This window comes from Seriola dumerili, unplaced genomic scaffold (genome assembly GCF_002260705.1).
Source record: "Seriola dumerili isolate Sdu_G_001 unplaced genomic scaffold, Sdu_1.0 BDQW01000035.1, whole genome shotgun sequence".
Classification (NCBI taxonomy): domain Eukaryota; kingdom Metazoa; phylum Chordata; class Actinopteri; order Carangiformes; family Carangidae; genus Seriola; species Seriola dumerili.
The window spans coordinates 299,997-318,202 of NW_019174290.1; the positions used below are offsets into that span (position 1 = coordinate 299,997).

Sequence of the window (18,206 nt, forward strand, 5' to 3'; positions counted from 1 at the left end):
ACACACACACACACACACACACACACACACACACACACACACGCACACACACACACACACAGACCTCGCTCTCTGTCCTCATCTCTCCCAAACCAATGGCCCGAGCCACCCCATTCAATTTATTGGTGATGTTGGTTTCCAGCCTCCGATAATCGATACGGACACTGACGGCGGCTCCCAGACAGACGGACTTATGGGAAAACAATGAGCTGCAGAATAAAACTGGAGCCACCGAGCAGATGAGGACAAGAGGACAAACACAGACACACAGCAGCACGGCCAATGATTGTGGTCGGTCCAGACGCTTCCTCCCGCCGCTTAATCTCCTTTAACAACAGCTCATTTGAATGGACCAATGACTTCTCTTCCCTGGACCTTAGACTATTAAAGATCCAGACATGCTCCGTTGGTTTTATTTCCTCATTGTCTCTTTCTCATTCTTATTTCTCCTTATGCAACTCGACTCTTTGTCTTTGTCATCTTACAACTTTATACCACACGGATGTTTCCACTGGCTTTAGCAGCCAACAGGAAGTGAGAAACTTTACCTTTGGGTGTCAGCGTTTGATTTAGTTTACGGTCCTGGATTTGAATGATTACGCTTTAGAAAAAGAAAGACTGCACCACTCTCATCGAATTTCCTTGTCTTTCAATCTTCAGGCATCCCTGTGCGGATCAGAGTCATTAGAGACCGAGTGTGACCCAGAGTTGAATCATTAAGTCATGGCCGTGAATAGAAAGTGAAACACAGCAGAAACACTGGAGTCATCCTGATGAGGCTTTCCATTATGTTGGACGGGCCCCTGTAGTGTTGGAAATACTTCAACTTCTGTAAGATGGTTTGTGACCAGTCGAACTATGTCACTTCCAAAAAAATACCCAATCAAACTATCATGTTGTTCGCACATATTTGAGCCTGTACACCGACTGAGAGGAATCACCAGCAGCAATTCAGCTTCTATTGTATATCTCCAAATCATAATAAACATTATCTGGTGGCACTTCACAGGGTAAAGTCAAGGGAGGAAAAACTCCCTTTTAACAGGAAGAAACCTCCCAACAGAAGCGGGTTCAGGGCTCAGCAACAAGCATCTTTGCATGCGAAGGCAGCAGAGGGTAAAAGATGACCTGCCAAGCTGAGCGATAGAGGCTCCTGCAGAGGAGATTTCCACGGGAACACTAGGATATATAATCTCCCTCCTAAAATCAAACACCACCCCGAGATCAGGGCCGACAGACAAATATCTACTGTGGGTGTATAGTTACGAACTCTACGCAGGTGCTTGGAGAACGATAGATCATCTAACGGCAGCCAAGATACGTTTCATCTGCAGTGTGGCTGGATTTTTTTTTTTTTGTCCACCCGAGTCAGGAAGGAAATCACCGAACCTCGGTATCAAGTTGCAGCTACTGAGGCAGCCGTGACTCAGGAGGTAGAAGACCTGCCTCGCTGACCACATGCACCTCACTACACCTCCCATTTGGAAGGACAGGATGTCGCCGGTTACTGCATGTGATTCTCTACTCATTCAGCTGCCGTCATCTTTCCCCTCAAACCTTCGCCCTTCAACATGACTGTTTTTTTCTTATCATTTTGAATGTGTTTTCCTCGCGGCATTCATCTGTCCTCGCACGCATCTGCTCCTCTCTGACTATTCTGAATGGCATTCACTGTGGATAATTCTCACTTATTACAATCTTCTGATATAAGGTTTTTTAAACGGACCTTGTGGGATATTGTTCGTCAGCGACATGACACGAAGTTTTATTCCAAAATGTTTTCATCTTACAAGGAGACAGGTTCACTGAGTTTGACAGAAGGAAGTTTCTGAATTTGTAAAGATGTTTAAAAAAAAAATACTCAATATGCTTAACGGAGCAACAACAATTGTGAATTTATTAAATATTAAGATGTTACTCTTCGGATGGCAAATGTCTCACTGGAGAACCAGAGTTGCAAACGCAGCATTTTCGGTCCTTAAGCTTCACATCATTATGCAGCGACATGTTCCTAAAATTTGCCGTCACTATGCCCTTGCGGCTTGAATAGAATTGGATTTATGGGGAAGTGATGCACAACAACAAACTTGAGCTAAATTGTAATCAAATCTGTAAGGGCTACATCGGCAATTATAGTATTAAACTGATTGTATTCACAACTAATGTGTTTTTTAATCATCAAGTAATCCCATCGCACCTCGATCCTCCTGAATACTTACAGTAGGGACAGAACTGGAGGGATGTAACTTTGGTTTTAAGATACTTGGCACGACTAACTCTGTGTCCAACACACGCAGCAGACTCTAGATGCTTTTAATACTACGCACACACGTGTTTCAGTTCTTCCAGGCACAGGAGGGGGGGGGATTCAGCCAGCTGTCACCACAGACCCAGACTGTTCCTCTCCATATGCATGAAGCAGAGCAGAACGAGTTTTGCATGTGAAGGTGAAGGTTACACGATGACACGGCGGAAATTATGCAGTAAAAGTTGTGTTTCCTTCGTGTTGGGTGAGCAGCAGAACCCCGACGCAGCACAATCACACCATCCCCGTGGAACTGGAAATTACAGTAGCCTCGCTGACTCTCGTCTATTCTCACTAAACTAAACACAAAGAAAGCAACCATGATTATTATTATTATTATTATTGTTATTATTATTATTATAATGAATCTTTTCATTATGGTAAAGAATCAGAATGATTAATGCAACGTAATTATACACAGAGAGAGAGATATGAGAGAAGCACTGGACAAACAATTTGCTTGAAAGTCCCTAAAATCACAGTAAACTGTCGGTCAGATGTCTGAGCATGTTTGTCCTCTGCTAAAGAAAAATAATCTTACAAAACAATCTTTGTATTTTTCTCTTCTCCAGCTCTTATTTTTATTTCAAGCACGTTGTTGTCACTGTATTTCCTGAGTGTTACTGCTTTGACCTTTGACCTGCCCACCGGTGGCTCACTGCTCATATTTAAGCTTATTTTAGCCATTAGACGCCCATAGTGTCGTTTAAAATGTAAAATACGATTGACAACACAGCGTTTATGATAGGACGAATAATCCAATCTACCGTTCCCAGTGTGCTATTTATGTATTTATGAACCATGCATCCTGCATCAGCTGTCATAACTCATACTGTCATTGAGATCATAAGGATCTGCTGCAGTGCAATAATATGGGAGAACAGTACGTGTAGCGCAATGACAGAGACAAACTGTCCGTCAATTACTGACGGAAAAGTTGTCAATCAATCGCTCACTATTGCTTTAATTACCACTAATAAATACAAATAGATTCATTGGAATTTTTTTTGCACTGTTGTCATCTGAACACACGTCACACACTAATAACTGACCTTTAATTATACCGAAATTAGGTTGACTCACTTTTAGCAGTCATCAGAATAACCGTGGGGTTAAGAGACATTAACTGGAGTTCAGCCTGAAAAAAGACACCGTATTAAAATAATGAAGGGTTTGAGTCTCGCTGCACGTACCGATGAAAAAGCTGATTGAACACAGAGCGTAATGACATCACATCCTGTTGCAGCCAAATTAGAACCAGGTTTCACTGGTTTTTCAGGCCACTCTAAGTTTTCTTTCTTTTTCTTTTTGATGGAGCCTTTGATGAAATCACTGACATAAATGAGGGAGGCTGCATTTCTTTGCACTGTGCTGCTGTCTGTCTGAAAACTGCAGCTTACCCTTCAGTGTTTACTGGACGGTAATGTAGCTCAGGATCGAGCCGCCCCAGCTGCCCCTCACGTAAAACCTGAGGCTGAGCTCTAAAAAAAAACAACAACAAATCAGAACCAGCTATTTTCAGTTTTGTCTTCTGCTCCATCAGTCCACAGTTGGGGTTTTAAGGAACGTGTTTAATTGATTGAGGTTTTTGTTTAACCCACTGAAGCCCGGCATGGTAGCCTCAGGCACAATTCATGCTGCTGGAAAAGCAACCTGGGAGACTGTGAGTGTTTGCAGTTAGTTTGCCTCTCAGATCTGAAAAGAAAAAACTCAGAGCTACAGGCCGTAATGAAATAGTGAAATCTGACACTGTGTTGAATATTGCGGCGTGGTGTGTGTCTGCACGCCGCTGCAGTTATCAGTTTATCAGCGCTACAGACACGCACGCTCACCTGGCAGAGTGGGCAGGATGCAGGTGTTGGGACCGGGTTTCTCGGGGTCTTCAGGAGCGTATTTGGACTCGAGGATCTGGTGGAGGTTGAAAAACTCTCGGTACCTCCTGTAGATGAGATACTTACTCCCTCCTTTAGTCTTCACCTCAATCACAAACCTCTGGAAGAGAAACAGGGACGTGAATGACACTATCTGTGTAAACCATGGGCTCAGTTAAAAGTTTGTGGTCGACTTTAAACTTACAAAGTAGTCGATGAAGCCTTTCTTCTCCTCGATATCAGCGATGGCGGCGCTGATAGGGATGTTATGAGGCAGCTGATCAAAGTCACTGAGTAACACAAAGATATGCTGGTTATTTTTTTTTACACTTGTATCAGCATATTGCTACTGGCAATCAAATTTAAATTTCTTCAGTTAATCAGTCCTCACATTAGTGTTTAAAATATTCTAAAAATATATATATTTTAAAACACAATTCAAGTCAGAACGCCTGGAGCCCGGCCTGTCCAATCCGAGGGACATAGTTTGCATATTTAAGCTTCCTTCATCATGACATTGTTTTGTCTGCTGTCAAATGAAGGCTGTATTCCTGCATGAGTAGTGTCCATGACAACAAACACCAAAACAAACATAAAACATCCTGATTTTTTTTTTTTTTTTTTAAATAAAAAGCAAATTCCCTAAACTTGTTCAATGCAGTGCAGAAATAACAGCCATAAAGTGTCTGCAAACACTGAACATCTGCCTCTAGTTTCAGTTCCCTCTTTATATTTTAGGTGCACTGATCAAAGAAAAAGTGAAGTGAAGTGTGATGTAACCTAATAGTAACATTTCACTATATTATGATTTTCTAACTAGAAAACATCAGAGCATTGATTTAGCCTATTATTGCCAGTTCCAGGTGTTATAAACCTGTGTCACACAGGTGCAAAGTTATTGATAAGAGAGCTACACTTTACGCTGACTGACAGTCCATCAAACACACGCTCACCTTTCGTCTCGTAACTGCTGCGGCAGCGACATGATGTTACTCACGGCACCGACGGCGAACAAAGAAAAGACAAGAAAACCTGAACTCCGGAGGAAAAAAAAAAATGCGCTTCTCGCTGAGGCGTTAGCGCAGAGTGAGATGTCACGCTGGAGGCGGCAACTGAGCGACTGCGCCTGAAGCAGCTTGCATGCGCAACAATGCGGAAACAGGCAACAGGAAGCGAAAGTTCCCTAAAAAAAAAAGACCAGAGGATGGTGCGTTCAGTTGACCCTGTCTGTGCCGAGGTTACGACACGGGCGGGGGAAAGTACACGAGATGGCACATGGGGGGGGGGGGGATGTTAAACCAGCTGATGGATGGATGATCACCCGCAGATGGAGTGAGTCACACTCAGGCTGATGATGAGTAAGCACATACATCTCAAATGATGATGTTAAAGCGTCAGTTCATCCAAATCACAAATCGTACTATGACAGTCTTTTTGTTTGTGATGCTCAAACCACTAAAAGAAAAAAAAAATTACATTTGTAAATTACATTTAAAAGCAACTTTAATTCACAGAAAAACAATGTCCTGGTGATTCACGGACAACACTGAAGTTTTGTGCGTGATGCGGATGAACTGACCCTTTAACTTTTTGTCTGTTTTGCTGAACACAACCTGTTGCAACTATTGTTCATCGTCATGAACTATTATTATGAAGTCAAAGTCACATTTACCAGCAAAGGCCGTTCAATTTGGATTCATTTAAAAAAAAAAAGAGTTGACTGGTTTCTGTTGTTCACATTGCTGTTGTGGCACGTGGCTTTTTCTTTGTTTACATGACTTGACAGAAGCAGCATGCGCCTTGGTGAGAGTAAAACCCACACCCAACTTCTGGAAATGTGCCCATTTTGGAAAGCCACCCAGCTGGGTGTGTCCACAGAGGTGTTAAAGAGGAAACCAGCCCTCCTACCTCTCTGTGTTGCTGATGCATTCGGGTGTTTGTGTTGCACGGGTAAGAGCGGGCCCATATTTCCTGCAAGAGCACATCTCTGTTGTGAGTGTAAACATTTACTTTTAGTCAGAATGTATTTCAAATCAGAGGTTTTTGCATTATCTTCCAGCAGATTTAAAAAAACAAAAAACAAAACTGAAACCTCTGGGTCACTTGAACGCCTCATGGACCCCCACTTCAGCATTTCACAAGAAGTGTCCTTTCACTGACAGAGCTTCTGTTTTATTCACGAGTTCACAGTTTAGCAGTCACACTTCCACAGCAGTCTCCGGCACACCAGCGCTGCCACATGCACCGTCGTCGTCGTGAACATCAATAAATCACTCCCACGTTCAATTTGACTGATTAGTGTAAAAGCTGTGAACAGGCAAGATGGTTGTCGACTAGTGGCAGCTTCCTCCAGCCTCCCACACTGTGTCACACAGTGGAGGATTCTTAATTTACATCGCACAAATACAAAGCACAACTTTACTCCAGCTCAGGTATTCAAAACGCGTATCGTCGTCGCTTATCGTGAATGCTGTCCATTGATTCGAATGTTCAGTTTACTGTAAGGTGTGATCATTCATAATGAAACCGAAACACCAGCAGCAGAATAAATAAACACACTGTAGAGCTCCAGTAAAGGGATAAAGGATACGTCTGACAAAGCTAAATACCACCGTGATGTGCAGGTTTCTCAGCTCAAGAAACTGAAATCAAACATTTTATAACAAAGAAAAAAAATAGACAAACAAATTTAAAGAGACAGAGTGAGCCCTCCTTTACAGACTTTAAAGAGACACATGCAGTGTATAATATGACACCATCAAAAATGCTCATGCAGACCAGTTTGTTCACATTCTGTCATGGTCTCCGGCGAGTTGCACAAGTTATGTGCAAGTTTAAACTCAAGCATTACCTTGAAAGTGAAGAGGAGGAGTCACACTGTGATTGAACGGGCTGTTAGCTTTAGCGGCGCAGAGTTGAGATACAACTTAATGTTTACACCTCCTGTGAGGCGGCGTTAAATCATTCGCTCGTAGCTGTTACAGCAGCAGAAGGGTCACAAAGAAAGGAGACTGATAAGAGAAGAGCCAGAAGACATTAGTTTTCTGTCTTTGCACTGGAGGCACATTGTCCCTGACAGGCCGCATCCTTTTTACATTAATGGTGACACTGATGTGTAGATGATGTGTGCTGCTGTACAGTTATGGCTTCTTGGCTTTATGCTGTGTTCACTTGCGATGGGAATTGCCGCTGACACCAGAAACTTGTGAACTATTAAGGTGTTGACTTTGGCAGAATCTTTTCACCAAAATCAAAAGTTTTCCACTGACTTTCATTGATATTTTAAATTTTAAATAAACAGATCTTTAAATTTGAAGCCCGGGTTCGAGTCTGGCCTGTGGGCCTTTTGCTGCATGTCAACCCCCCCCCCCAAACTTTCTCTCACCCTGTCTCTCTCTCACTGCTACTATAATAAAAGCATAAAGAGCCTTAAAAAAATTACCTTTAAAAAATGTCACTGGGAGCACGTTTCCTGTGACAGACTACATCCTTTACATTCATGATGACATTGACCTGTACGCTTGATATGGTGTCGTACAATTAAAGTGACCTGGATTAGACTTGGGCACAGGTGCAAAGTAAAACAGAAGCCACTGATAAATGATTGATGAATTATTAATTTGGTTTTTAGTTAGTAGTGGTTTTCACCCCCGACTCCCCAGTGACGCGCTGGATTAAAATGTTGATGTCTGCGATAAGGTTGTGACTTAGTAAAGCTGCAGTGTAAGGAGAGATGGTGCAACTGAACAAAGTGGCATGTTTACTGTTTTCATCAAATTAACAAGTTTTAATGTAGCAGTTAATCATGACTTTCCACTCAAACAGAGCGTACAGTTACCCATCCTCCATCCTCACTCTCAGGACCTTCTCTTCTGTCGGTGCTCTGCAGGACTTTGAATCTTAAATTGTTTTCTGGTGCTATTTGTACATTTTTTTCTGGTGATTGTTGCTCGAGAAGAGCTTCAGCCATCGTTGCGTTTACAAGACAAGAGGTTATAATTCGACCTCTGAGCAGCGCTACGTCCTCAGGGCTGATTGGAGGCTGCAGTGAGTCGCTATCGGAAAGTGACGAGACGGGCAGGGGCTAGCTGGTTAGCGTGCTAACTTCTGTAGAGGAAAAGACGTGAAAGAGACAAGAGTTAACATTGGTTGTTGCTTTCCACCAGCAGCTGTTGGTGAGTAAAGGAATGAAGTTTGATGCTGAACTAGCACATTTCTTCTAGACTGGTAAGTAAACAGCTGTTAATGTTAACACTGGCTATGTAGCAAAAGCAAAACTTACAAATAGCTCCTTTAAGCCGCCTTCAGGAGATAATCTTTCTCCTCCACCTACTTAGTCAACTCACTCACAGTCTCCTTGTCCTCTCTCACTGCTTATCTCACTCGAAGAAGAAAGAACACATTCTCCAAATCAATAGCATTACACAGACACAGAAACACGCCATGACGCCAGGTGTTGACCTCTCACCCTTCCTTTGTGGTTGATATTCATAAGCAAATACAGACGGCAGCAGATGACTGTTGAAATGAATGCAGAAAGAAATAACTGAAATACGGTGCAGGGACGCAGGTCCAACATAAAACATGAGGTGATTAAATCTTATAACACTAGATGTCAGCAAAGTTGTTGCAGTGTTGGAGGTGTGTGTGTGTGAGGGAGAGAGAGAGAGAGAGAGAGAGAGAGAAAGAGAGAGAGAATTATTGTCTAAACTGAAAGGTTTCTTAAATCTTAAACTCAAGATGTAGATGTATTTGATTGTGATTATAACTTCTAATCAATCACGATCCTCTAATCTGTCTTTGTGATGACACTTTAAGCTTCCACAGTACTGCATGGCTGCCTTTTGTTTGCTGTCTAACTAGCACCTGAATCACTGCACCGGTGACTATACACACTGACGGACAAAGCCGAGAGTAAAAGAGATTACGGCAGATATGCTTCAGTAAGTCAAACAAGGTTTGTTGAGGGTTTGTTTTCACTGGGGTTAATGTTCGCCGTGATTCAGGCCGGACTGTTTTCACCGAGATAAATGCGTTTACATTAATGTTTCGGAGCCGTGACTTGATTGGGGTGAGATCAAATCATTAGTAGGGATTCATGAAGATGGAAATAACAAGAACAGGGACGTGGAAAGAAAAAACTGTGAAGGTGCGGAAAATGTATTTGTTTGTTATATAAACTGAGAAACAGTGTGTCAGCGGCTGTTTGTGTAAGAAGAAGACAAACAAAGAGTCCGATAGAGCGTGACGGCGCATAGAGGAGCGTGTGTGAGTGCAGCACATATTGACTCCATATCTATTTTCATGCAGCCTGAGATGAATCCTTTTGAAACGCTGCTCGTATAACAGACCATCGCCAGCCATGAATTGCAGAAACATTTTTTCAAGGGTGTATTTATCTTCAAGGTCAGGCCAGCTGCCGGAGTCCGTTGTGTGCATGTGTGTGTGTGTGTGTGTGTGTGTGTGTGTGTGTGTGTGTGTGTGTAAGAGACAGAATTTGTGGATTGTGAATGTGTGTACGTACAGAAGATGAAGATAATGTGTGTGTGTGTGTGTGTGTGTGTGTGTGTGTGTGTGTGTGTGTGTGTGTGTGTGTGCGCTCTGTAAAAAGTCAACTGATGAAATATAATAAGCCGTTCAAGTTGACAGCCATTTAGTTGACAGACAAAGAGGTACCAGCGTGCACGCATACATCCACGCGCACAGAAACATAAGCGGTGTGACTGACAGAAAGTCTCAACACGCGCACGGCTTGTGTTTACCGTGTTGACCGCTGGTTACCGTAGAGACAACACAGAAACATGGAAAGAGGAAGAGGTGAACCTGAGCAGAGGGCTAATCTAAATACTGAGTCTTTATGGTGAAATATAAAGTCAAATGTCCCTCGGTTAAAACTTTTGGTAAAAAAAAGCAAAACGTGATAAATGAAAACACCCACCATACTAAACTGAAAAACAGCTTCTTCTTCTTTTTTACATTTGAGTTTCTAAAGGATAGAAACTGATGAAACAGTGCGTTTGGCAGAATTATGATACATTGTGAGATTGTTACAGATTACACTTAAATATTGAATTGAGCACATCTGAGTTAAAAGCGGACTAAGTTTGGTCCAAAAGTTTTTAGCCACAGAGGTCACATGACATCACCTCATGTGACCTCTTGTCAGGACTTTGATGGCATGTTCACACTCTGCCCAAAAGCCTATTTAATTAAAGAGCCTTTAACAGTGTGAAATCAATTTACTTCTGTCTATAAACATTAACAACCTGAGTAATAAAATGTGATATAGATCATTTGGCTGCACCTCTAGGGATTTATTTTTTATTTTTTATGTCATATAGCCAAAAACTTAGTTATTGTTTAAGACAGAAGTTGTAACTGTAAATGAACTCCAGCTGAGGAACAGGGTTAAGTTTGAATATAAGGTCTAATTATCACACTTCATACTGAACCATCATCACGACTAACTGGAATCTACCAGGGAAATGTGGAAGATTTGGTGTCTCATTACTTAACAGGTTGGCTGCATAACCGGCCAAAACTCCCAACAACTCGGTGCATTCCTTTCAAAGCTCGACATCTCCCACACACTCCCACACACACCAGCCGTAAAATTAGCACTGAATATACCACCTTAAACCACCGCCTGCAGTGCAGGCCGGTACATTTGGCAAACGGAGGGGCTTCCTTCTCCCACTCTACTGTACATACTGGCCTGAGCTGAACTCATGAGGTTGTGAGTGGTGTTGTATTCAACTCACCAAATGAGTAACCGAACTGAGGACGGCGAACTCCGGGCAACTTACTTTAATGCTTTTACTACTATTGCTATTACTCATAGTTATGGAACAAGTAGTCAGATTACTTTGCTGATTACTCAACAGCAACAGCAGTAGTTACATTACATGTTTCATTACTTTTGTTACTCGATGCGTCAGAGGTTCGTACAAACTACCCCAAAGCCTCCACACCCACGCATCACGTCTTGTGTGTCTACATTTCTTTCTATTAGTATAAGAGCACATCACTCCAGTAGTCCCGTCCTCACAGTCGAAGTCTGCGGCGTTCACACAGCCTCCGACTCACCGGGTGATTCCTGCATGTAGGCTTACCGCTGGGCTGGCTGACGCTGGCAAGCCAGATGAAGCGCCCCTCCCGCACCTCCAGCTCCTGCATCAAGCTCACATGTCCTGGACCAGTCCGTCCGTCAAACCCTAAGGAAGACAGCAAAGATACGGACCACCAAATTGTGGTAGTTACAAATGAGGTTCAAATTTAGAGCTACAGAAAGATGCGTATCTTCCATCTAAGGTCACTGAGTTCTTTTCAAAGTCATGTGATATTCTACTTCTCCACTGAGCCTCCCGTCATTTATTGCCAATGTCTGCTAATCTGTGGGTCAGTAGACAAGGGATACCCCAGTGATACTGATATACTCCACTATTAAAAACACATTTAATTCCTCTCATACTCTTCTGTCTTCTCACTTTCTATTTTCAAGTTGGTCTGTGGAGAACCCTGTTCATCTGTTACACTACAATATGCATTCATGTATTTGTTTGTCTTTTCATGTCAGAGTTTTTATAGCTCTTTACTATACGGCATTAAAAGATGAAAAAAGGTATCAACAGTCTTTGTTTATGCTTCTCTGTCTGACGTTAATAACGTAGTTAGTCCTTCATTAGCCCATTGTTGCTCTCTGCCCGTCTCCAGTCTTGCCCCTGACAGACTCTTGGCTCACCTCTCCTCATTTATTGCAGCGTTTCATTTACATTAATCCATCCATGTGCGTTTCTGCATCTCTCCATCGTTCTCCTTTGACCCGCTCTCCCCCTTACAAATCCTTCCAACGTGTTTGTCCTCCCCCCTCCCTCCCTCCCTCATCTTTCTACAATGCTGGAAAGTGCTGATGAGGGGTAATTCAATAGAAAGGGGGGGAAGCTAAGACAGTCTCAGGACAGGGCACTGTGAGAACAGAGGGTCAGCACAGGACGTGAGCAGGCAGAGACAAGCACTTTATTTTTTATTTTTTATTTTTTATGTTGGGTGCTGGCGAAAAACACAGTTCCAGACCTATGAATTCTGTCTCTGAAATGTAGTGTACTTGTTTTCCTTTTTCCTCTATTTTGCTCTTCCTCTAAGAAAGGATTGTGTGGCAATATTTTATAGTACATCCAGTATGTGAAATGGTTAACTGTGGGCAGGTAGAAGTAGAAAGTATGTTTGGTAACCAGAGCTTTCGTGAAGAAGGAAGTGATGATGGATGTTTCAGCGCTTTAAATGCTTAAACTGGGCTTTGATTTCGTTGTCTGTATGGGCAACCACATGATAATCTCTTGAGGGAAGCGAAGGCAGAAGTCAGACATCACGTCTCCGTATCAACAGTCAACACTGATTGATTTTAACCGTGATGACATTCTTGCCATTACCTTGACGAATATAGTTTTAGATGCTCAAACCTAACTTAAACTTAACCACAGAGGAGACAACAAAAATCACAAATGACCTGTTTTTTCATCTCAGCATGAGGAGCCATTCTTGACAACAGTGGGCTCATTTTTCTATCTCCAGTGGGAGACATTAGCAGGTTTTATCAGCAGAGCTTTATTGCTGAAATGTTTGCAGTTGACACGTCAGTAAAACAAAACAGTGGTAACAGGCCATTAGCTAAATGTGTCCCGGGATTTCAAGCTCACTCTCATACACACAATTTGCAGGTTAAGTGCGATCGAGATGAACATTTGATTTTGAATTACGGTAACTGAAATCTTTAGGTGTTAAGGTTAAAAACATAAAAGGCAGAAACAGACAGTATTAACTCAAATGTGTTAAATAAACAGTGCTGAAACAGGTCTATACTTTCAGGTTAAAAAATACCTCATGACCTTTTGTTTAACTGGCTGCAGCCTTGTAACAACTCAAGTGGCTCTTTCTTTGTCCCTCATACATGCACCTATCATAAATAATTCATCTCTTTGCCTTGACTAACTGGGAGAAAGACGACTCACTACATCACTTAACACGATAAGCAATTGAAAGAGATGGAGAGTCAGAGAGAGACACACAAGCTGTCAGGGCCCTTACAGCGTGGAGATTAATAGGTCATAAAGACGGAGGCAGGAGCAGATATGGAGGCAGAGTAAAAGGAGCAAATTTGTAGATTTGGAGACGGGAAAGTGGAAGGGGACGAGACACGAAGTCGAAATTAGGAAAAGGGGCGAGATGAAAGGAGAGAAGGAAGTTACAAGTTGAGGTTGTCCGGGGTAAAAGAGAGACAGAGAAAAGGGGGAAACACAAGTTCAGGCCCGGCAGTGAAAGTGCTTTGTTCTCTACGACTTCCAGCTCAGCACATTTGTGAGGAAAGATATGACTTTTTTTTTTAAAGGAGGGCTGAAGTGCAAGCTCAGTTTAAGTTTGATGTGTTTTGATGCGTTACAGAACGGGGTGTTTCTTTAAACTGCTTTAGTCTTTTCTGACTCCTCGGGGGCAAAAATCCACAACAGGTAACAGTTACACAATATGTTGTTATGTTTCTCCCTAAACCTCTCATACAGATAACTTAACTTACATGTTGCTCTGGTTTGGTTCTGGTTTAGGCACAAAAACAACTTGGTTAGGTTGAGAGAAAGATCATGGTTTGGGTTGAAATAAGTACTTTGTTAAGGTTAGAGGACCTTTGTCACCATGGTTACGATAATAAACCCGTGGTGGAGGTTACAGATCAATTGTAGTAATGGCTACAAGAATTAATGTCGACTATCTTGACGTCATTTCTCAGTCTCTGTGTTTGTTAATAAGTTGGTAACAACAGCACAACACTGTCAAAGTGTAATTTCAGCGCTTCCCCCTTTTCTTAAACTTTTTTTTTTTTTTTTTTTTTTTAAGTGGCATCTGTGTTCGTGGGAAGACGCGGGCTTCATGAGGATTACAAAATAAATCAAAGCAGATAAGAGTAAAAAGAAAAAGAAAAAAAAGAAGAGGGTCACGCAGGCAAAGAGAGGAGAAGAACCGGGTGGAGATAAGGACTGAGGGCGAGTCAGATAGAGCGGTATTATTAATAGGCCTGTGTGTGTTTGTTAGTGCTGCAGAGAAAGTGATTACACTCCAGGGCCAACGGTGTGTGCGTCATGTCTTGACAACACCCCCCCACCAACGCCCACAACCACCACCACCCCCCACCCCCCCAAACACCACCACCAGCACCACCACCACCTTTCTCAAAATAGAGAGAATACTGAGAGGTGGGGATGTGGTGGGTGAGCGGGGGGTATATGGGGTAAGTGTGTATGTGTTTTGAAGCGGCTATAAAAGTCTTTATTGTGTCCTCCCTCCCAACTTGCACATCTTACCTCCATCTCCAACCCTTCTCTCCGCTCCGTTCTCTCTCCATCACTCTTCCTCCTGCCCTCCGTCTCACCTCTCAGGTGCATTCATCCGACCCGTTCATTCAGGTAAGACTGGAAAGAAATATTAAAATATCAAATGTTGTAGCAGAGGATACATGGACAAAAACACACACACACACACACACACACACACACACACACACACACACACACACACACAATATAAATCAGATCTTTCAGGTGCTTTGGTTGATGACAAGAATGAGTTTAGACCACTGAATGAATGAATGAATGAATGAATGAATGAAATACAGTGATTTCTGGGGTTGTCTCTGAACGGCACTTGAATTAAATACCTTTTGTTAGTTTCATAAAAACTTAAACCAGAGAGGATCATGGATGTAAATTCAACCAGGATTATAAAAAAAAGCATGGTTTGAATAAAATTAATATTACTAAAAAAGTTGATGTATTTTTATTTCCCAATGAACCCAGTCTTAAAGAAATGTAGAACCGAAGGCCGGTAACAACAACCAGTGTAAACACAGGTTAAACATCGCTCTGCTGTTGCGTCATCATTGTTTCTCGTTTCTGTTTTTTGAAGAATTTGGGATAATTTACTTTTATGTCTCTATAAGTTCATTTGGTTCGATGCTGATCTTGCATTTCTTACATTTCCCTGCGTGCTGCAACTTGATGTCCCCTCTTTATCGGTTTTACTGGATCTGCTGTTAAATGTAATGTAATGTCAGGAGCAGGTGTCGTTCTGACGGGTTCTGTCTTGGCTCTTGTTTCACCACGAACAGGTGTAATAAACACGACAGCCGCGACTTTAAGTAGCCTGCAGTAGTTAATGGTAACGTATATTCTAAGTGTTTTTTTATTTTTTATTTTATTGTTGTTACTCTTTTGACTGGGCCCCCTTTCCTATAAAATTGACCCAGATGCTCAGTGAGACTGCCTGTTTTAATAAAACATACTTTATAAATAATACACTTGCTGTGCCATGACTGAGTTCTGACTGTTCTGTTAGCAGAAACTCAATCTTTAACTATCCTTTGTGCTATAGGGCATTATAGCTTCTCTGTTCTCAGACAATGTTGACTTACTCTTCAAAGTATCTGAGGAAAAAAGTTGGCGGGAAGAGCAGAACTGAAGCTACTTTGCTGTGGAAACTCAGATTTAATATGCAACGTCTTGTGTTTATTTATAGCACACTAACAGGCAAATCTGACTTTCAATCTCCAGAGTCTGTCATCTGATGAATAGACGTGCTATGATGTTAAAATATAACCTCATTTATCCGTCACAGCGGCCTTATTTGTTCGCTGCAGGACAAGTTGGTGGAGTCACCGTGTCTGCAATGCTGATTTTTTACATTTTAGGGCTACACTGAGAAAACAGGTACATGCTCAGGGACACTTTACACTCGGTCGCTGCAGAAGGCGACGGCAGCTTCAGCCCTTCTGACTAAAGGACATTTTCTCTAACCACAGCTGTGGTCTACAAGTCTCACAGTCAAAGATGTTGTGGTAGAACTTGTGTACTTTACATAAGGCTGAAGGTGCGTCGTCACCCATATGAACGCCAGCTATGACTGAGATGCATATGTCACACTGTCTGTGAGTTATTACCACTATGTTAACAACACTGACGGGATATCAAAATCCACAGCAACTTGCCAAACCGATTTATTGTTAATAAATAGAAGGTTAAATTACTGTAGGCATCCAAACAATCTTTCTGCCAAAGGATGAAGACCTGAGACGTCACAAGCTGGCGACATCAAGGATGTATATTTGTAAGATATTATCTCATAGTTGGAGAAGAAAGTTTGCACATCTCAAGACATTTCAAAATTTCAAGTACATGCTCGCTAATTGGCTTTTGCCGCCAAAAGTCAGACACATAACAGGTGGAGAGAAAGTTGAGAAGTAGGAGATTGGACAGAAAAGAATCGGATGACTCTCTTTCTCTTTTTTTCATGTCACTTCGTCCTTCAGTCAGGGAGGGTAAGTATTTTATTGGGGTCATGACAAACCTGCAGGGGGACTATCGAAACTACTCCACCGGGGCTCTGTGCGTCTCATATCCTCACCGAGGCACTGCGTGGCATAAGACGCACATTCGCAGAGACACAAACACTCTCTCAAAGATAACAAACACATGGGAGCTCAGTTCTCACACACAAACACATTCTTCACACACTCGTTCCCAGTGCTCTCAACTGCTAAACGAGGAAGGAGCCTGAGAGCCTTCAGCTCAGTCCTGACACCTACAGGCTGCTGCAGTGTACTGCCGCCAAGGGCACCTGTTCACACGACTCGAACCTTTGGGGAAACATGACTTAGTCAATCTATCACAATCCTTTTTTTTTAAAGCAACATCCAGCTTTGCATTCACACTACAAACACGACCCAGTCTTTTGCTGCGACCACTGAAAAGGAAAGACTTAAATGTCTTGACATCTCGTATCATCCATCTATAACACACCGCATTACTGACGCGGAGTATGTGTTAATTAACGTATGTAATGAATGTAAATACTGGCAAATTAGACACTGGATTAATGGGGACAAACTCATAATAAAAATAAAAGAATTACAATGTAAGATAGTTATAACACTACAGCAGTGTTACGTACTAAAGTCACACATTTGCATTAATCAGCAATGGATCCAAATAGATTTGAATGTGGATATTTTACCATTATTATGCCATTCGTGTTTAATTGATGTTATCATTGTTCCAGATGCTGTTAACAACAGTCTGTCTTAATGTTGCAGTGTGTTATACAACATAGGAGTAGTCAGTCTGTTCTCCTCTATATTTCCATTATAGTGCCAGCGCCTTGTGTCTGTGTAAAACTAAGACACTATATGTCAGACAGAGTGATGCAAGAGAAAAGAGCCAAGTGGATACAAATACTGAAACAGTTTCAGAAGGATAGAGAAAGTTTTGTGCACAGCACAAGGTGAACAGTTAGATAATGTGGTTGTGTGCAAAATTGAGGTCCATATATGAGCGCTCCCTTAATGTATACCTGACTATATTTATGCCCACGTCTTAAATTCTGATCTATGGCTCTTTATCGCGTCCTGTCGTGCCAAGTTCCACTAAAACCATCTTTTCAATGCCTGAATGCATTTCTCATTTAACCAGGTCCATCAGGGTCAAATTCCTCTTTGTGTACATTTGTGTGTGTGTCTTCCCCAACAAAGAGACTATATTAAGTTCCTATCATCCATTCCTTAAGTGTGTCTGGGCCAGAACTTTAGTTTGAACCAGCACATTCTCAAACATATATAAACATAATGGAAACAACCTTTGTGCTAAATCCTCCACTCCTGCGCTCCCACCTCTGCACTCACCTCCTTCAAATAATGTTGTTTCATTTCTTACTTTGTACCTTTTATGTCCTCTCCGTCCCCCACTCTCTCTCTCTCTCTCTCTCTCTCTCTCTCTCTCTCTCCAGCTGACAAAATGTCGATGACAGATCTGTTGAAAGCTGAGGAGATCAAGAAAGCTCTTGATGCCTTCGCAGGTCTGTAACCACTGTAGAGTCGACATGATGTTCTCAGTAGAAACAGACCTAGAGTTTCAGAATTTAGCTATGGATGCTGACAGTCAGAAAATCTACAAACATACGTCTTCAATCCACAGAGACACTGTTACTGTAGAAAG

General features: G+C 42.1%; 2 protein-coding genes across 2 annotated transcripts in view; one reads left to right on the forward strand and one right to left on the reverse strand.

Moving 5' to 3' along the window:
• ncf4 (neutrophil cytosolic factor 4) overlaps nucleotides 1-5,297 on the reverse strand; it is a 29,610-nt gene extending 24,313 nt beyond the window's left edge. The window contains exons 1-3 of the mRNA XM_022738120.1: nucleotides 5,130-5,297; nucleotides 4,382-4,466; nucleotides 4,138-4,297 (exon numbers count right to left, since the gene is read on the reverse strand). Coding sequence (XP_022593841.1) covers nucleotides 4,138-4,297; nucleotides 4,382-4,466; nucleotides 5,130-5,161 — 277 coding nt within the window. The 5' untranslated portion in view covers nucleotides 5,162-5,297. The remainder of the gene's footprint in view (nucleotides 1-4,137; nucleotides 4,298-4,381; nucleotides 4,467-5,129) is intronic.
• The window catches only part of LOC111216572 (parvalbumin-7-like), a 33,612-nt gene that overhangs the window by 13,215 nt on the left and 2,191 nt on the right, over nucleotides 1-18,206 (forward strand). Inside the window, exon 2 of the mRNA XM_022738121.1 lies at nucleotides 17,998-18,066. Coding sequence (XP_022593842.1) covers nucleotides 18,006-18,066 — 61 coding nt within the window. The 5' untranslated portion in view covers nucleotides 17,998-18,005. The remainder of the gene's footprint in view (nucleotides 1-17,997; nucleotides 18,067-18,206) is intronic.